Source organism: Protopterus annectens, chromosome 13.part0 (assembly GCF_019279795.1).
Source record: "Protopterus annectens isolate FY-2018-M chromosome 13.part0, PAN1.0, whole genome shotgun sequence".
Lineage (NCBI taxonomy): Eukaryota > Metazoa > Chordata > Ceratodontiformes > Protopteridae > Protopterus > Protopterus annectens.
Genome location: NC_056747.1, coordinates 1262297706 through 1262318330, shown reverse-complemented (window position 1 = coordinate 1262318330; position 20625 = coordinate 1262297706). Strand labels below are relative to the sequence as shown.

Sequence of the window (20625 nt, the reverse complement as noted above, 5' to 3'; positions counted from 1 at the left end):
AACAGGAGATCTGTGCAATGATGATGCATGCACAGAAGCAACAGGAGGTCTGTGTGATGATGCGTGTACAGACGCAACAGGAGATTTGTGCGATGATGCATGCACAGAAGCAACAGGAGGTCTGTGTGATGATGCGTGCACAGACGCAACAGGAGATTTGTGCGATGATGATGCATGCACAGACACAACAGGAGATCTGTGGAATGATGCACGCACAGACACAACAGGAAGTTTGTGTGATCATGATGCATGCGCAGACACAACAGGAGGTTTGTGTGATGATGATGATGCATGCGCAGATGCAACAGGAGATCTGTGTGATGATGCGTGCACAGATGCAACAGGAGATTTGTATGATGATGATGCATGCACAGACACAACAGGAGATCTGTGGAATGATGCACGCACAGACACAACAGGAAGTTTGTGTGATGATGATGCATGCGCAGATGCAACAGGAGGTGTGTGAGATGATGATATACGCACAGACACAACAGGAAGTTTGTGTGATCATGATGCATGCGCAGACACAACAGCAGGTTTGTGAATGGATGGAGAAGGTGTTCTTAAAGAATGCCCTTAAAAAAACTTAATTTTTTTTGTAATTAAAAAGAGCAAATGTGATGGGCAAGCGGGTCTCCTCCCAGCTAGTGGGCCCTAGGAGACTGTCCTGGTCACCTCTGGCTCTGCTCTGAGCTGTGTGTTTCTGAAGAATGTATTCTTGACATTTGATTACAGACAAAGTCTGATTTGATAGATGCCCATTTTGAGCAGAGGCCCAGGCAGAAAAGCTCCAAAGTATTTCAAAACATTTTAAGTATAATACTTTTAAAATCTTCAAAAATAATAGCAAAACATCTACAGTTTAAATAATTATACCAAATTAGACAATAATGTGAATACATTGGTTAAGAATATACACAGCTTATAAGACAATGACTTAGTATTTAGAGAAATTTTAGCCAGTTTATAGAGAAATAAAAGGTAAGTTAGTAGAATACAAACAGGAAATGCAATATGAACTGGGAGAAAAACAGGGCTATGCATATTTAGAAAGAGAGTCAGGGGAGATAAATTGATTGGTGTAAGGGAGTGAGTGAAGAAGGGAGAGTAAGAAGATGTACGGTATGAACAGGTACTTGTTCATATTTAGGGATATAGATTATCCTGGGGTTGAGCAAGAACAGAGCCAGATTTTGGCTAGAATGTCTTTCAGAATGGTTTTAAAGGACTGGAGGGAGGGTATTGACCTGATACAGATAAGGACTTCTAGGCCTTAGCAGCATGATATGAGTACAGATCATGCCTAGCAGATTTCATGCCTAGCAGATTTAATAGACTTGTGGACAGAGAGGAGTTTTTGGTCAGTGGATTGCAATGACTGATTGGGAACATAGTTGTATAGAATGGTATTTAGTGACTGACAAGCAGATGGATGCTGGCTAATTTTATAGGTGGTAAAAAGCTGTACACAGTATATGTTAGTTGGTGGGGTAGTTGTAAGTAATTTAGGCTTTTTAGTGCTATACAGTGATGGGTTCTGAAGGGGGTATTTGCTGCAAATTTAGCCACTTTATTATAACAGTGTTCAAGTTCTGATTTCTGTGATGCCTGGAGGTTAGTAAGGATGGGAGTGTCATAAGGAAGTGAGGGTCAGAGGTAAGTAGTGACCAGTGTAGTTTCAATTGTGTTGATGAGATGGTTTTTCGCTCAGTAAAACATTCCTAGAATTTTGTGAGTATTTTTTATGCAATTTTGTACATGCAGGTCAAATTTAAGATTATCATACACTATCATTCCTAATAATTTGCTATGAGAAGTGACTTCAGTGGTTGTATTATTAAGAAATTATTATTTTTTTTATGAGAGGGGGATTTGGGTATGAAAAGAAGTAGTTTGTTTCTTTTTTGGGGGGGTTCAGCATAAATTGTGAATTATAAAGCCATATTTCAGTGGCAGTTTAGACTTTAAGTTTTGGAGATGTGTCAGGTAGTCAGATGTGCATATAAGTGTGGCGTCATCTGCATATTGTATTGAATTAGGGAGGCCTGTTGTGTGGATGTTTGGAGGGTGTTAGTGAGAATGTTAAAGAGGAAAGAACTAAGGATAGAGCCTTGCTGTACACCGGTGGTGACTGGGAGGTATGGAGAGATGGTAGAGTGCCATTTTACTGACTGATACCTGTTAGGCATGTAGCTCTTAAACCATGGAACTGTGGACTGTGATAGACGTGGTGAAGGCATTTAAAGTAGAGGTTTGCTGTGGCAAACTGTGTCAAAGATTTTAGACTAGTCTTGAAATAAGGAAGAAACTAGTTTGCTGTTATCTCTAGCTTTATTGATAGTATCTGTTAAGGTTAGAAGTGTAGTGTTAATATTGTGGGAGGGGCACAAGCCAAGTTGTGTGGGAGATAAGAGTTCTTCCTGCAGGAGATAGTTTAGCAATTGTTTTTGAATACATTTTTCACTGGAACCAAAAAATAATAAAGCACAAAAGAACAGTGTCCAGGAAGCCACCAACATATCAGAAACTCAGTTTAATACTAAGAGTACCAGTACAAATAAAATCACCATGGCAATAAAGTTAACACTTATTCCAAGAGATGGATAAAGGACCACAGTAATTCAGTGCAAGAAGATACAGGGCATTGTAAGACTAGAGATGGTAAGAAAGTTTATGAATGTAAGGTGTTAAAAATAGGTTTAGCAGGAGGTATACTGATAAAGAACCACAGTAATACAGTGCATAGAGCTGTACAGAGCAAATGATCATAACACAGCATTACATTGTAGTACAGTATAAAACCGTCACTCGGTAAACATTCATTGGATTAAGCAGTACATCAGAAGAGTGTTATGAATACAAAACACCAGCAACTGACATTACATATATACTTGTTAAAGGGTACATGCTCAACAAAGGAAGCAACTTTTTAGGCTTGTTTTCAGTTGTTTGAGTTTCATTTAGTTAGTATTTTGTTTGATTTTTATGACAGACCTTTTACAGTTGGTATGTGGTCATTCGCTGTTCATCTGTCATTAATCCATCATCCACCACCTGTATTTACGCAAGCTCTACCCAGTTCAGTCCACAGTTTGTGAGACCAAGGGTGTAGCTTTCACTTGTGGTAATTGTGCATGAACACAAATCTGGCAAAAACCTGGACATTCTGTGAAAATCTGGACAGTTGAGAGGTATGCGGCTTTACCATCAACTGTCCAGATTTTCACAGAATGTCCAGATTTTTGCCTCATATTTTTAGTCTTTCTCTTATAAAATTTGTGGGTTTCAGCAAATCACTGAAGACTGAAGTCAATAAATAATGACACATTTGAATTCCAGCATAATATCCTTCAGAAAATGTGTGCTAATACAAACCCTATCATTCTAGCAACTTTCTACATTTACAAGAGCAGTATTTAAAATCTGTCCATATTTTTGCCCCCCCCCCCCTGCTATTTTAGGCTTTGTCCAGATTTCTTGTGCTAAGTGGTTGAGAGGTATGGGTAAAGGCTGGTATATTTATGCTAGTATCACAGCTGCCAACATGAAATAAAACCTCTGTGTCTATACCCAGATAAATAACATCTAGATGATATTTGACAATAATTTGACAAAGACCTGAGAACTGGTGTCCCCACAGCACCCATCATCCAGCGTAAAGCATTTTTTCAACTTCTTTCATTCACTTACACACATTCTTCTCAACTCTACAGATTATCACATAATGTCCAGATTTTTACCTCATATTTTTACTCTGTTCCTCTCAAAATGTGTGGATTTCTGGCAAGTCAATGAGGATTGAAGTCACTAAATAATACTAAATAATGACAGGCATTTCAGTTTCAGATTTTACATCCTTCAGAAAATATATAATAATGCAAAACCTGTTATTCTAGCCAATTTCTAAGTTTATAGGAGCTATGTTTAATACCTGTCCCTATTTTTGGGCCTTTGTCCCCCATTATTTCTGGCTTTGTCCAGATTATTTTATTTATTTTATTTTATTTCCAGTTTGATTATTGGGGAAGTCCACTGGGCCCAGATAGCCCATTTTCAGTGGAGGTCTGGGGAGAAAAGCTCCAGGAAACAGATTACAGTAAAGATAGCAGTCCAATAAAAATAAAAGTACAAGTACAAATACATGTCAAATAATACAAAGTGTGAGCAATATTGCCCATAGTGGAAAAATACTGTGCAGATACATTTTATCAAATTCACACAGTTAAAGTCGAAAGTCAAAAGCTATTTACAATATTTACAGAGTGTGAGAGATTGTATGGGAATTAGCTATAGAAGGTTATTGCCAGCTGTAAGGTGTTTAGAAACTCAGGAGGATACAGATACTCTTCCAGGAGCTTTTGTTAAAGAGTTCTAGGTAGGGAGAATGCAGTTACATTTCCATTTGGAGGAGAGGTAGTTGTAAATCTGAGTTTTGAAGTTGTTTGTGTTTGACATTGTCTTTAGTGTGGAAGGGAGAGAGTTCCATTTCTTACCTAAGGAGAAGGAGAGGAGAAGTTGTCCAGCAGGACGTTTAGGTTTGTGGACAGTAATTAAGTTTTGGTGTTCAGATTTAAGAGTTCTATTTGGGGTGTATGGGGGAAGGATGTTAGTTAGAGCATGGCATTTGGTTGGATTAAATATTAGTTTATGTGCTGTAGTGAGCTGGAGGAAGTCAAGCTAATTTGTGAATTCTAACCAGTTGAGGGTCTGGTGGGTAACACAGTGATGAGTGGAATGTTTGGTTTTGGTGGCAAATTTAGAAATTTTGTTATAACAGCTTTCAAGTTTGGAAGTGATGGAAGAGGACAGGTTAGTTAGTAGTGGGGCACCATACTGAAGGGAGGGAAGGCGGTAAGAGGAGGCCAGAGTCTGCCTGGTAGAAGTAGAGAGGAAGTGGTTGTACCTGTATAGCATACCTAGTTTTTGATGGGTTTTCTTTTTATTTTGCTGAATATGGATGTCAAACTTGAGGTGTTCGTCTATAGTTACACCGAGTAGTTTGGCAAAGGGAACAACTTCAATTAGAGAGTTGTTTGGCTAAGGACTTGGAAGGAATTTTTATCAAAAGAGAAAGATTGTGAGGTTGTGAATAGTAGTATTTTAGATTTGTTAGCATTGAGAGAAAGGTGATTTTGGTGCATCCAGATCTCAGTAGTTGAGAAGGCAGTCTGAGTTTTAGATAAGAGTTCAGGGAGGTTAGAGACAGAGCAGACAAGTGTAGATTCATCCGCATATTGGATGACTTTGGCATTAGAAATAGCAGAGTGAAAGTTATTAATAAAGATATTAAACAGCATTGGTCCGAGGATGGACCTCTGTGGTTTCTTGATTGACAGTTTCTAAGAATGAGAGTAGAGCTGTTATGATGCTATGTCCTGGTTGGAAGCCATGTTGGTTAGGGGTAAGAAGTTGTTTTTTATCCAGAAAAGGCATAAGTTGGTGGTGGATGCATTTTTCTAGGACTTTGGAGATTGGCGGGAGAAGACCTATAGGGCGGAAGTTTGAAATGTTAGTGTTTTTTCCTCCCTTGTGGAGAGGAAGAATAAAGGTGGAATGCTAGAGTTTAGGGACATAGGATTCATTTATGGATCTATTAATTAGGATACTAATTGGGAGAGCTATACCACTGGCAGCAGACTTGAGAAAGGAAGAGGGGATGTTGTCAGGTCCATTGGAGCAGAGTTTATGTTTGGATAAAAGTCTTTTTATGTAGTTAGTGGAGACAGGTTTAAACTCAAACATGGGGGGGGGGGATTATTTGGGGACTTAGATGAGGTGGAATGTAGGAGAGATGGGTCATTGTTGGGAAAAGTTTTTGTTAGGTCGGATATTGACTCTATAAAGAAAGAGTTGAATAGTGAGGCTAATTCGAGGTCAGATTTACTTGGGTCTGGACAGGGATTATTTTTGGAGCCTGGGTTGAGGAGTGAGTTTATGGAGTTCCAAAAAAGCCTAGGGTTTTGGGATGGTTGGACTGGAGCTTAGTGTAGTAGGATTTTTGGTCTTTGAAGATTTGTTTTTTTTTGCAAAGTTACAGAACTGTGCATATTGGAGAAGGGTTTCGGGAAGTTTATTCTTTTGGTAAAGCTTCCAGGATTTGTCTCTTTGATGCATAATTTGCTTTGTTTCTTTGGTTAGCCAAGGGGCAGTTATAGTTTTTATTCTTTTTTTCCTTGGTGGAGCTAGGGAGCCAAGGGGCAGTTATAGTTTTTATTCTTTTTTTCCTTGGTGGAGCTAGGGAGCCAAGGGGCAGTTATAGTTTTTATTCTTTTTTTTCCTTGGTGGAGCTGGGGAGCCAAGGGGCAGTTATGGTTTTTATTCTTTTTTTTCCTTGGTGGAGCTGGGGAGCCAAGGGGCAGTTATAGTTTTTATTCTTTTTTCCTTGGTGGAGCTAGGAAGCCAAGGGGCAGTTATAGTTTTTATTCTTTTTTTCCTTGGTGGAGCTAGGGAGCCAAGGGGCAGTTATAGTTTTTATTCTTTTTTTCCTTGGTGGAGCTGGGGAGCCATGGGGCAGTTATAGTTTTTATTCTTTTTTTTTTATGGTGGAGCAAGGGAGCCGTGGGGCAGTTATAGTTTTTATTCTTTTTTTCCTTGGTGGAGCTGGGGAGCCAAGGGGCAGTTATAGTTTTTATTCTTTTTTTCCTTGGTGGAGCTGGAGAGCCAAGGGGCAGTTATAGTTTTTATTCTTTTCCGGGGAGCCAAGGGGCAGTTATAGTTTTTATTCTTTTTTTCCTTGGTGGAGCTGGGGAATTTAGAGCATCTAGGAAAGTAGAACTAACTGGTCTATGGCTTTATTGAGTGGAAGGGTTTTTAGAATGTTCCAATTCATTTGTTTGAGATAGTTAGAGAAGGTTTTGGGGTCAAATTTACTAAGGTTTCAAGTCTGAATATATTGATGTTGGTGTGGATGGGAGGTGGTTGCATGGTAAATGAAAGCTGGGAGGTGGTCACTAATAGACTCAGGGATGGTACCAGAGTTGGTAATTTTATTTGGATGGGTGACTAAGATCCAGTCAAGAGTGGATCCTGGGGATATGTTTTATTGGATCTGGTGATGGAGTGGGTTACTTGAGTAAAGTTAAGGAGGTTAATGGACAGGGAGGGTATGGGACTGTTAATTTTATTCCAGTCAATGTTTACATCACCTAGTATGTAAGATTCAAGGTTAATTTCAGCTGAGGCTCATTGGAGTATGTTTTCAAGGACTGACACATTATTTCCATGTGGGATATAAAGGGCGATGATACAGAGGCTTTTGTGATTATTCATTTTTAATAGACTGACTGTTAGTTCTGAATTGGTGAATTTAGGAATGGGGTTTGGTAGGGGAATTAAGGTAAGTAGATTGGAATAGATTAATGCAATGCCTCCGCCTTTTTGCTTTGGGCAGTCACAGCTAAGAGTGTGAAATCCAGAGGGTAGGATTTCAGAGTCAGAGATGTGAGGTTTGAGCCACGTTTCAGAGATGGCTACAATGTCAGGTTGGTTATGACTTAGCCGTGCTTGAAACTTGATGTGCCTTGTTGCTGAGACTCTGGGCATTGAGTGTGAAAAATGTAAGAGTATTGTAGGGGGGTGAAAGGTTAGAGGAAGGGGGAGGGTAATTGTTATTTGTGGGTGGGTTAAGTCCGGGGTTGGGGTGAATGTTTCCAGCTAAGACAAGGTTATTGAAGGAAGTTATTTTAATGTGTTTTGGTTTGGATTTAGGGTATATCTTGTAGTGAGAGTTTGAGAGGTATGCTTACACATCATAACAGTAACATGTTGCTGTAAGAAAGGTTTTGACATGGGATATAAAGAAAAAGCTCATCAGAGAAACTCATGCTCTCACTTTATATGATGCCCTGAAAAAGATTTTAACAGACAATACGTTTTAAATGAGATGTTAAAATAGGGTCTCATTCAGTATGAATCAAAACAAACAAATCCATGTTTTTGAACTTGAAAACTTTAAATATCATTGCTTTTATAACAAAATTCCTGTATGGGACAGTTGCCCTGAAACATATTTATATTGCTTTACTGGAAAGGTAGGAGACTGGGTAAAAGCAATGTAAACATATTTATATATAGTTTTCATATAGTCTCGGTGGGTGCTTCTCCCAGCTTATACAGTTACTAACTGGATGCCCAAATTGCCATTTAACACACCAGTGTTTTCTAATCATGGACCGTCTCCGCAGCATTCTTACTGAGAGTGGGATTCCATTTAGAATCTGAAACCCAGCTGCCCTTCTCTTTTTTCCAAATATTTTTATTGACTTTTTCAAATAGATATATTTTTCCATAACTTTATAACATTTACTTACAATTTCTACAGGTTAACAACAAATAACTTCAACAAACGTAATATACCAACAAAACAAACTATTTACATGGGTGTCTAGTTTAACAAGTATGATTTACATCATTACAATCAAGATTCAACTCATAAATATTTCAGTCTTTTTTCTCTAGTATTTCAATCACTTTTTGCCATGAGTTATAATAAGATGTTATCCCTTCTGTTTTCTTTCTGATGCTGGTTAATTCCATTCATGATACATTTAATATGATGTTTCTGTATTCTTTAAATGTAAGAGACGTTTCACTTTTCCAATTTGTTGTTATGATTTTGCATGCGATGGCTAACAATGTTCATAGATAGGAGTGAAAAATGTTGTTTTAGGAACACATTGAGGTGCAGGAGCATTAAACAAAATCAGAGATTTAGACAACTGAAATTTATCATTAAAAACTGTAAGAAATAATTTATTTTATCCCAATATGTTTTAAGCAGTTGACAATCATAAAACATGCTGCCAGTCTGCTTTCAATTTTATTTTACACCTCCAACATCAAAAATCTTGTTTAAAGATTAGTTCCATTTTACATGGTGTTATATAAGATCTATGAATAAATTTCCATGTGAATATCTTCCACTGTAATGAAAGAATGGTTTGCTTTGCAAAGACAAGAATTCATTTTCTATTGGTCTCATTAGGGAATTGATTATGGATTGCTTTATAATAGTCCCAAAAGTTTTCTTTATGATATAATTTCATTTCTTTAATTAATTTATAAAAGTTTGATAAGTGACTTTTTTCTTGAACTGTTTGTGTTAAAAAGGAGATCATATGCTTTATAAATTTAGGAAAATGTTGTCTGATTGTTAATTGCATTGTTTCTAATCTAAATGTAGTAGACCCTAAAAAGTATGCAGAAACATGGAAACGCCAATGTATAAAAAAACGACAATCTTTATTGTTGTAAGCACTTTCACACCCTTCTGTGCTTCATTAGACAACATTATACACATAAAAATGCAATAAATACATTTCTATAGGTTCAAACGAACCAATGAAAACTCTCAACTTATTAAGACTTTGCATAAATTTAAAATAATACAACTAAAATAACACATACAAAAAACATAAAAATATAAAAAATGAAAAACTAATAAATGCCCATTTCATTATTATTTATTTATTAGTTTTTCATTTTTTATATCTTTATGTTTTTTTGTATGTGTTATTTTAGGTGTATTATTTTAAATCTATACAAAGTCTTAATAAGATGAGAGATTTCATTGGTTCGTTTGAACCTATAAGAATGTATTTATTGCATTTTAATGTGTATAATGTTGTCTGATGAAGCACCAAAGGGTGTGAAAGCACTTACAACAATAAAGGTTGTTGTTTTTCTATACATTGGCGTTTCCGTATTTCTGCATAGTTTTTTGAGTCTACTACGTTTGGTTTTTCGTAACTGTGCAGTTCATCACTGAGTTCCCTGTTTTGGATTGTTTCTAATCTGTTTATGATATATTGACTTATATCTTGTATTACTAGCCACAAAATATTGTCTAAGTTAAATTTACTTCTTCCTTGTTCTATTGTTAGAAATTTCCAAGATTCTAACAATTGTTGCCGATAAATCAGTTCATTTCTCCTAAGAGTCTTGATTGCGTCATGTAATAGGGTATAATTTTGGCTAATTATATATATTTTTTTTTTCATTTCAGTAGGAGGAGAAAAAATCAATTATATAATTACATTAAAAATTAAAAAAAAAATTAAAATTAAAAAAAAAAAAAAAGAACAGAAAAGAAAAAAGATAAAAAAAAAACAACAACAAGGACTTGTTAGGAGATAAAAAGTATGCTGTACACCAGTATTAATAAGATAGAGAAAGAAGTTAGTTAATTAAGTGTAATTAATCTACTAGAGAGATTGTTGGCATATAAATTTGGGTATCAGTTAGTGGTCTTAGGAATTCTTACATTGTAATGTAACAAATGCATTAGGAGTGTTAGTAATTAAAGTAGAATAGTAGAGAATTAAATTTAGGGAGTATATACTTAAAAAAGGAAATGGTTAGTCAGGCTTTACAGGGGGCATAACCAGTGTGTTTGGAGAAGAAACAAAAATGTCCAAGCTTTTATGTTTAAGTTTTTATTCAAAAGGTTTTTACAGGCATTTAGACAATGGGCTTACTATACATCAGTACCCTGATTAGAGAACAAGCATTCTCCAGCAGGGTATTAATGTACAAGTAATGCCCGCTGAGCAGAAAGAGTCCACCGCTTCACGGCAGCATATAAACCGCCATGGAGCTCGGGCTGAGAAAACGGAATGACTGCCATTATTTTATGCTTGCTAAGCAGCACTTCTGCTGTTTAGCAAGTATAAAATATAAAAAAAAAGACAACTTAAAAAAAAGGTGTGTGTGTGTGTGTGTGTGTGTGTGTGTGTGTGTGTGTGTGTGTGTGTGTGTGTGTGTGTGTGTGTGTGTGTGTGTGTGTGAATGTATGGATGTCAGTGAAAATGAGAGTGAGCGAGCCGTTATTTTACACTTGCTAAGCAGTGCTTTTGCTGTTTAGCGAGTGAAAAATAAAAAAAGAAAAAAATTAAAATAAAGCATATGTGTGAGAGTATATGTGTATATGAGAGTAAGAGAGAGAGAGAGCAACTAAGCGAGTGAAGCAGAAAAGTTTGTGTTTATGCTTCTGTCTGCATGAGTTCATGAATGTGTGCATGAAAGCAGAGAGACTGTGTACGTGTGTGTGTGTGTGTGTGTGTGTGTGTGTGTGTGTGTGTGTGTGTGTGTGTGTGTGTGAGAGAGAGATCAGAAAGTGAGAGAGAACACAAGAGTGATGTAAAACTGAATGCATGTATGTAAGCAGAGGAAATTGTGTATGACAGAGAGAGGGTGAGACCGATCTTGTGTGAGTGTTACTCCTGTCCCAGAGACTTCCCATACTCTGGAACAGACTACCTATCTATGTCAAACAGAGCTCTTCATTAGCACTCTTCAAGAAAAATCTTAATGATTTGATGGGTAATAGGAAATTCACCCTGGGGATCACGTCTGTGGTTCTGCTTGACAGGGGCACAGGAAAATAATTGTCTTGGGTGGTGAAAGCCAGGGTACCTTTTTGGCTAGGCTTATATAGGCCCTAGGGCCAATAGCCTAGTACCTACCTATGAACCTATGAATGTGTATGAAAGCAGCGGAAACTGTGTATGTGTGTATGGGAGAGAGAATGGGCTGTATGTAAAACTGTTGTGTTTCACTTGCTTATTATTATTTTTATATATGTTTGATGTAAAATGCATCCTCCAACACCAATAACATAGACTACAGCAAGTATGAAACATTAGGCGGAGGAACTATTTTAAATCAAGAATATATTGCAAAAATAAAATAGTACTTAAAAAAATACATAAGTAAAAGACAACAATTTTACAGAGAACCCATTGTCTAAGCGCAATAATGCCCTCCAGGGTGTGTGTTAATGTATAATTAATAACCTTCCAGGGCTGTAGAGGCCCTCCGCCTGCAGCATCAGGCTTCACAACCCCCTGGGCTGGCATACACCCTGTAGGGTATTATTGCTTGCTTAATATGTATATTATTTGGAACTTGTATATTTGTGTTTATTTTCTGTTACATGCTGTCTCACCATCAAAGAAAATTTTTGATACTATTTCTGCATATTGTGATGGCAATTTAGAACCTGATTTGGTCCATATAATTTCATGTAATTGCTTCCACTAGGCTGAATAAGAAGTATTTATCCATAATGCTATTGTCTTTATGATAGTTGACGTTGCATACATTTTTATATCCTGAAGACTAATTCCTCTCTTCCCAATCATTTAATTGATACTGCATAGCTATTCTAAGTTTATTAGGGTGCTATAGAAAGTTTAGCATTAATTTATTAAATTGCTTTATGTAAGATTTAGAGTGGGAAGAGAAAAGGCTTGTATAAAGTATAATAATTTTGGAAAAATAATCATTTTAATTATATAAAGTCTGTCTTGCATTGGAAAAATAATTTATTCCATTTCTGTATGAAACTTGCAATATGATTTACAATGTTAGTGTAGTTTATTGTGAATGTTTTGTGTAAATCATTTGTTATTTTAATCCCTAGATATTTAATTTTATTGCCATCTGCTAAATATTTGTAAAACTCCTTGTCCAAATCTTTCTTAAGTAACATCTTCGTCTTGCTTTCATCAAACTTAAGGCCCAAGAGCCTCCGGAAATGTTCAATTAAATTTAATAGAGCTTTTACTGAGTTGTCATTATCATTTAAGGTAAAAAGAATATAATCTGCAAACAGCTGAACCTTCATTTCTAGACTATTACCAAGTTGTATACCTTTAATATTTTAATTCATCCTAATACTGTTTGCAAACAGTTCCGTGACCATAGCAAACAATAATGGAGACAAGGGGTCATCTCTGTTTTGTGCTCTTAGTAATTTCATTAGACTTATAAAAGCATGATCCAGTCTTTATAGAAGCTAAGGATTTTTCCGAAAGAGATTTAATAGTAATAGTATAATTTTTTGTGAGAATCCATATTCTTCTAAACAGTGTAAAAAACTTCTCTGTGTGGAAGATTTTCCGTCCATATATCTCTAGTTAATCACTGTATATTAATCAGATCAGACAATAGCAGTAGAAGTAGCGAATGTAAACTCGTCTTAACTCAAAACAAAACAAAACAAAAAATAATAGAAAACATATAATTGTACAGCATTACTAAGTATTCAAAAGTGATCCAAGCAAGGCAGGCAGTCTGTTTCCAGTCGAAAATCCTTTATTAAGTACACAGACAAGCAATCCAAGTAAAACAAAAATAGAGTAATAATTTCCTCACAAGCTTTCTAAATATATATATACTTTTTATCAGGCATGGGAGTGGTTTATTATGCTGTAAAACAAAGTGTTATTGGTACACATGTTAAATTCACATCCCTTCCCCCATCAGTGTGACATTCGAGCTGGTCCTGCCCTACTTAGTACCTGTCATAATAATATAACCCTTATGTACTTTAAGTAAAATTTATAATGATGTGGTACCTCTTATTTAACCAGATTATTAAGTAGATTATTAAGTCTGTGATTTTATCCAAGACAATATACTACATGGCTGGAAATATAGCAACCTTAGTTCATCTGGCAATCAAAAAATATATATAAATATATACATATACATTTTGCATGTAAAAATCAATTTATATTTTCATAACCTATTGTTAACAAAGATCGCTTTCATCCTTCTAGACTTCTTCAGGTCTGTGTACAAGAACCCTAAAAACTATCTATAAAAATATCTATAATTGTATAATTAGTTAGTATTGTTATTACACATCATTTTGAATAAAGTGGAAAATAGAACCAGAAAAAGAAAAAAAATAAGAAAAAAATGTATGTATGATGATGGAAATAAAATATGCACTTAAATTACAACTGATTTAAAATGGTATTTTTATTTATTTATTTATTTTATTTACATTTGTTGACCGGGAGTGTCCGACTGGACATAGGTCCATTTTCAGCGAAGGCCCGGGGAGAAAAGCTCCACAGTTAAAATAAACAGACAGTAGTTACATTGGATTACATAGAGATTAACAATATAACATAGCAATTACTTACAACATATTTGCAGATGAAGAACATAGTACATCAGTAGACAACTAGAATCTTTATCTGTGAAGTACATAACAGACATTAACAAATGTTACAATAACAAGTTCCTGCTGTATAATAAGTACTAGGCTTATGAGCATCTGAGCTTGCTATAATCAACGTAGTTAGTGGAGTGGAAAGAAAGGTAGTGGTTGGATGGGGTGGGTGATTTTAGAGTGGGAGTTGCAAAGGCATAGCCAGCATGTTTTTAGGTGCGCTTTTAGTAAAGTTTTGAAGTGGGTGCATGATGGCACGGAGGTAATTGTGGGTGGGAGGGAGTTCCATAATTTGGCTATGGTGCAAGAGAATAGTGCTTCACCAGCAGAGCTATTGGCTTTAGTGATCTGCAAGTGATTTTTGTTGCTGGATCTTAGTGGTCTGGTGGTGCAATAGGGTTGGGGTAGATTCTGGAGGGATGGGACATTTAGTGGATGGTTTACTAGTTTGTGGGTGAGTGAGAGTTGATACCATTGAAGGAGGTGAGGGAGTTCAAGCCAGCCCAGTTCAGCAAGTGAGAGACAGTGGTGACTATGGTAGGATGCCCCTGTGGCGAATTTGGCGATTTTGTTGTAGCAGGTCTCTAGCTTGTTTAGATTGCATTGCCTTAGGTTGGTATATATTGGAGAGGTATAAAGTAGGGTGGAGATAAGGTGGGAATTTGCTGGTAGAATAAAATAAAATAAAATGCAATTAGTCATGTAAACAATGTGCAAATTTTCTAAGTTCCAGTGCACTTTTAATTGAACAGTAGTAGTTTAGTCCTGGTTTCCTAAAAGAGTTCAGCTTTAATTGCCACATGAGTTCATGTTTCTCCAGAATATTCGGGATGTCTCCTTCAAGATCACCCATGTCTATGTAATGCAGGATCTGGAGCTTAAAACCTGTGTCTCTTTTATGAAAAGAAAGGTGTTTGGCTAGTGCATTATTTTTACATCCAGAGCAGATTTCTGACAGATGACATGAAATCCTATGAGTTTATTTACAGTCTTGCCCACATAGAATGCATCACATTCATTGCACTGTGTCCTGCAAATTACTTTTGTAGTGTTACAGTCACCCCCTGCACTGGTTTTAATGATTTTCTTTAAATAAGGGTAATAGAAACTATCACCTTGCTGTATAAATATACAAAATGTACAATTAGTTTCACATCTTTTAGTGCTTCTCTCATATGGTCTAGGTTTAAATTCAACAAAACTTCTAATGTTCCTGGCCTTCCTATAAACAAATGATGGGGCTTCACCTAAGATGTTAATCAGAAAAGGGTTTCCTGTGACAATGTCCCAGTTTTCTTCAATAACATTTTTGATACTGTGATAATCCAGTGTATGTCAGGATGCAGCTATTTTTGCATTTGTTATTCTCTGTGGAATTTCTTAACATTCTTCTACTAGGGAGGTTGAGTGAAGGTGCTTCAGTCCTTTTCAGTTCTATAATGGGTTCCAGGATGTTTTTTAACATCTGACTTTCATAGCCTCTCACTAGAAAATCATTCTCTAAGTTGTTCAGGTTTCTCAAAAATGGTTCCATCTCTGTGGTAATTCTAGCTAATCTATAGTCTTGGGACTTCACTACATTATACTTGCTTTTTGTAGGATGTAGACTTTTACTGTGGAGTAATAAGTTAACCCTCGTTGGTTTTCTAAATAGATCAATGGTGATTCTGTTATTGTTGGTGCCCTTGGAAATCTGCATATCTAAGAAAGTGGTTGAAGTATAGCTATGGGAAGAGGTAAACTTCAGGAAGGGGGTTGTTTGATTGAGGTAAGTGATAAAATCTCCAAGTTGCAAGGTGTCACCTTCCTACACAATAAAGATGTCATCAATAAAACGTAAATAGCATGTGATATGTTGCATGTAGTCTGTGTTGTTTAACACAAAGTCCTCCTCTCATTTGCCCAGGGCTACGTTAGCTATGCTGGGAGCTATGGCAGCCCCCATTGCTATACCAGTTTTTTGTTTGTAGTGTTTGCCATCGAAGGTAAAGACATTGAAGTCCAGTACAAGATTAATGAGCTTGCTTAACTTTTGCAGTTGTGCCTGTGTACCCTGATTATGTTTCTTAAAATACTCCATAGCTGCTGTTATACAGTAATTGTGAGGGAGCACTGTGCACTAGGATTCCACATCAATAGTTAATAAAAATACTGTCAGCTACCACTGTAATGTTTTTTATTTTCCTCAAAAAATCCATTGAATCTCTTATGTTTGACTTATTCTTTTCTGCTAGAAGTCTCAGCAAGTAATCAAGGTAAATGGCTGTGGCTTCAGTAAGAGAACCTCCACTTGCTACCACCGGTCTATAAGGTGGGTCTTCTCTGTTCTTGTGTGACTTTGGTATTCCAAAAAAGTAAGGTAAACGTGGGTATGGCTCCATAAATAATTAAAAAGATTTTCAGTAATAAGTTTTTCTTCTCATAATATGGTGAGATAGTGAACTGAGTTAAAGGCACCATTTATGTCTGTCCTGACTACTGTCATATTATTCTTTCATAGGTTCATAGGTTCATAGATTAGTACTAGGCTAACTGCCTTTGTGGGCCATTTTTAAGCCTAGCCAATTATCCCATGTGAGAATCAAACCCTGCACCTTTGGTTTATAAGGCAAATACCTTAACCATTATGCCAACCTCCCACCCTTCACCACTTTGTAACGTTAACAGCTACCCTTCTCTAATAGCATTCATCCTGACATCTGCAACACATTTCCAAGACTCCACCCTTTATTGCCACATTGTTCTTGTTTGTCAACTCTTAAAAAGTTTTAGTATTTCATTAGAAGTATCTTCTACGACAAATCCACTTTATGAGTGAGAGAGCTGAACAAGCTCTGAAGAACTCCCATTGAAAACAAGTAATTCCACGTTTTGTTTTTTACTAGAACTCCCACTGAAAACAAGTAATTCTACATTTTGTGTTTTACTAGAACTCCCACTGAAAACAAGTAATTCCACATTTTGTGTTTTACTTTCACAAAATAAGTATCAGAAATCATGGGCTATTTTCACAGCCTACACCTTCATTCTACCCCATCTTGGTGTAAAACTGAAATCACTCCCACAGGAAATAAGAAAATTTCCTTATTAAGTCATCTCATCTGTGTAAATACCACGTCAGATCTCTCCTGAAAACAGTCCACAGTCCAAGTGAGGTCAGCCTGGTCATTCTCAATCATTCTTATTTTATCTGCTTAATCCATTGCAGGTCATAAGGGCTTTAAAGCCTATCCCACACTCATTTCAGCTCAAGGAAGAGAAATCATTATTGGACAAGATACCAGTTTGTTGCATGACTGCATAATTTAAGCATACACAAGAGTGCGAGTCTGCACACACACACACACACACACACACACACACACACACACACACACACACACACACACACACACACACACAGTTAGAGCACATACTTATAGGCAACTTGGAACATTTCCAGATCATATTGAGCACATTTTATGGCTATGGACAGAAAGTGGAATGACTAGTGAAAATTCTTATGGGCAGACAAAGAACATACACAGAAGGCACACAACCCAAGGGATTCAAGTCGGCAAATCACACCCAATTAAATCAAGACCACATACAATAAAACATGGACACTGATAAAACCCACATATAACAAAACAAGTGTTTGCCACCCTACACTACTTTTCTCCCCACCCCTTGTAACTTACATATTCTATGTTACACACCTGTGAAGAAAGAGCAAGCTCCAGGTAAGTGAAATAGCCATCTCTGAAGCTATTAAAAGTGTTTAAAAGTTTGCTTTCATGTAAACAAATTTCAGAATAATGTAAAATTCTTACAGTGCACTATGACTGAAATCTCACTGAACTGAAGCGATGAGGAATAATGCAGATTCAGATGTATGTAAATAAGTGGGATTTCAGCATTCCCATCTTGGCATTAGAGCATTTCAGTAATTGGCACTTGGTCAACCCACATGGTCCCAAACCAGGGAACCTAAATAGAGAACCAAATGTTGTGCGACAGCATTGTTAACTTCTGTAATACACTTGACACCCCTGACGCAGTCAACCAAAAAGTATATTAAATAAATAATTACCATGCTTTATTCTTCATCATGCACTATAGTTTATTGCAGCATTGCCTCTATCCTTTTGTTTCATGACTTTTGTATTACATTATAAATTGTCTTCACACATATATGTTGTAAGCTTCACCATAGTTTACACTTATTTTTGCCATGGTCTTGAAATAATAAAGCAGCAAAGAGTTGCCCTTCACCCCATGCTTGCACTATTGTAAGTGAATGGTCACTTACACAAAGTAGCTATGTCACCACCAGATGTTATGCACACCCCATACTTGCACTATTGTAAGTGAATGGTCACTTACACAAAGTAGCTATGTCACCACCAGATGTTATGCACACCTCACACTTGCACTATTGTAAAGGAATGGTCACTTACACAAAGTAGCTCTGTCACCACCAGATGTTACGCCCACCCCATACCTGCTATTATTGTAAGTGAATGGTTACTTACACAAAGTAGTTATGTCACCATCAGATGTTATACCCACCCCACACTTGCACTATTGTAAGTGTGAACGGTCACTTACACAAAGTAGCTCTGTCACCACCAGATGTTATGAGTGGCTCTTTTCACTGTCACTTTGTACTTGCAACTTTGTAGTTAGTTGAATAAGGGACAGGAGTAAAGTGTGGGCTCTAGGTGACCTGAAGCCAACCATTCTAATATATCTGTCATCATACTGTCTAACCTTACCGATGCTGTAGTTTATAAATAATGCCTATTATTGAGGTCCCCAAAACTTGGGTATAACTGATTTTGGTATTTATGCAGCTGTAAATCTTAAACTTAGAATGAAAACATGTCTTTCTTTAAAATATTTTTTCACAACAGGTTGCATCATGGGAGCACTGGCCATCTGCTGGATACCGTTTCAGTCTAGACGACTCATGACAGTGCTACGTATCAAGTCACAATGGACTGATGACTATTACAATTCCTACATTGTCCTTCAGCCAATCACTAACTCTTTCTACTACCTCAGCTCAACGGTGAATCCTTTTTTGTACAACCTTAGCTCCAGGCAGTTCCGTCGAGTGTTTCTGCTGACCCTAAAGAGATGTCACTCATGGAACAAAGAATTTCCAATCAGTGGTCTGCACTCAGAATCAAATTCTTTCTGCAAGAGAAACTCATCCCTACTACAAGTGCTGCAGAATCAACCAGGACCAATAGAAACAAATCCTGATGAATCATCAAGACGGAGGGCTTCATTTGATGTGTAGCATTTGTATGTTATTACGAAAACATAAGAATACAAACATCAGTGAGCAGTAACCTAACAGCCACTAGGAGCAGCTTAAGAATAGGAAACACTCAGCTATCAGCTACCAACAGTGATATGTCAGATAATAGCTGTGACTTGCCTTTAGCCAGAAGTCATCAGTCACAGGTCAGCAGTCACTTGCTAGTAGCCAATAAATATTTCTGAGTAGATAGCAGGTATCATTAGTGGCTGATAAATATCTGTCAGAGGCTATCAATTATCTCTTAACAGTGAGCGTCATGTCTGTAGCCAGCAGTCACAAATCAGTAGCCAGTAGACACTAGCTGGTAATCAGCTTCCATAAGCCAGTAGATACTAGTCAGTAGTAATATGGGAGTAGTAAGTAGTCATAAGTTTAGTTATCAGTGACCTGTTAGTAGTCATTCATTAGGTAGTAGTTATATACCTAGACGTTTTGAGTCTATAATCAGCAATTATATGCCACGAGCCAGTGGCTGCTACCCTGTAATCACCAATTACCTGTTGCCAACTACTAACCACCAGTAAATGGTTATTACTTATCTGCCTGTGACTGAACGTTACCAGTTTATATTCACCAGTCAGTAACCAGTAACCATCATTATTCTCCTTAATACTAGGCCATGACAGCTGCCATCGATAGATTACAACTTACCAAATGAACACCTTAATCTTTCATGAAAAACGTGCCTAATATTTTTCCTAAGTTTCACACACTTACAATAGCATTTTCCTACAAATTTCATCAGCTGTAAGAAACTCAGCGAAAAATTAATGCATTTCTGCTTTGATATCAATAATAACTTATTGTTTAATTCCCGTACCAATATTCTTATGAGAATATTTCTTAAAAATTTAACTTTGCCATTCAGATAACTCACTGGCAGGGAATGCAGGGGGCTCAAGATCAGAAGTATCCTTTAATCACCATTGTGAGAGGCAGAAAAGTGTACAATGCCAGCCTGATGGCAGAATCTGTCAGTAAAATCAAAGTGGATACCAAAGTGAACTCCATTGGTTGGTCAACATAGCTTGGTGTGCTCACTGATGATGATGATGTGTGTGTGTGTGTGTGTGTGTGTGTGTGTGTGTGTGTGTGTGTGTGTGTGTGTGTGTGTGTGTGTGTGTGTGTGTGTGTGTGTGTGTGTGTGTGTGTGTGTGTGTGTGTGTGTGTGTGTGTGTGTGTGTGTGTGTGTGTGTGTGTGTGTGCGTGCATGACAGTGTGTGTGTGTGTGTGTGTGTGTGTGTGTGTGTGTGTGTGTGTGTGTGTGTGTGTGTGTGTGTGTGTGTGTGTGTGTGTGTGTGTGTGTGTGTGTGTGCGTGCATGTATGTGAACTCCAGTGGTTGGTCAA

The 20625-nt window shown here is 37.0% G+C and overlaps 1 protein-coding gene across 1 annotated transcript in view; it reads left to right on the top strand.

The window, feature by feature from the left end:
- The window catches only part of LOC122788241 (G-protein coupled receptor 39-like), a 264648-nt gene extending 244299 nt beyond the window's left edge, over window positions 1-20349 (top strand). Inside the window, exon 2 of the mRNA XM_044055277.1 lies at window positions 18862-20349. Within this exon, the coding sequence (XP_043911212.1) occupies window positions 18862-19253 (392 nt within the window). The 3' untranslated portion in view covers window positions 19254-20349. The remainder of the gene's footprint in view (window positions 1-18861) is intronic.
- Window positions 20350-20625: the final 276 nt, after the last annotated feature.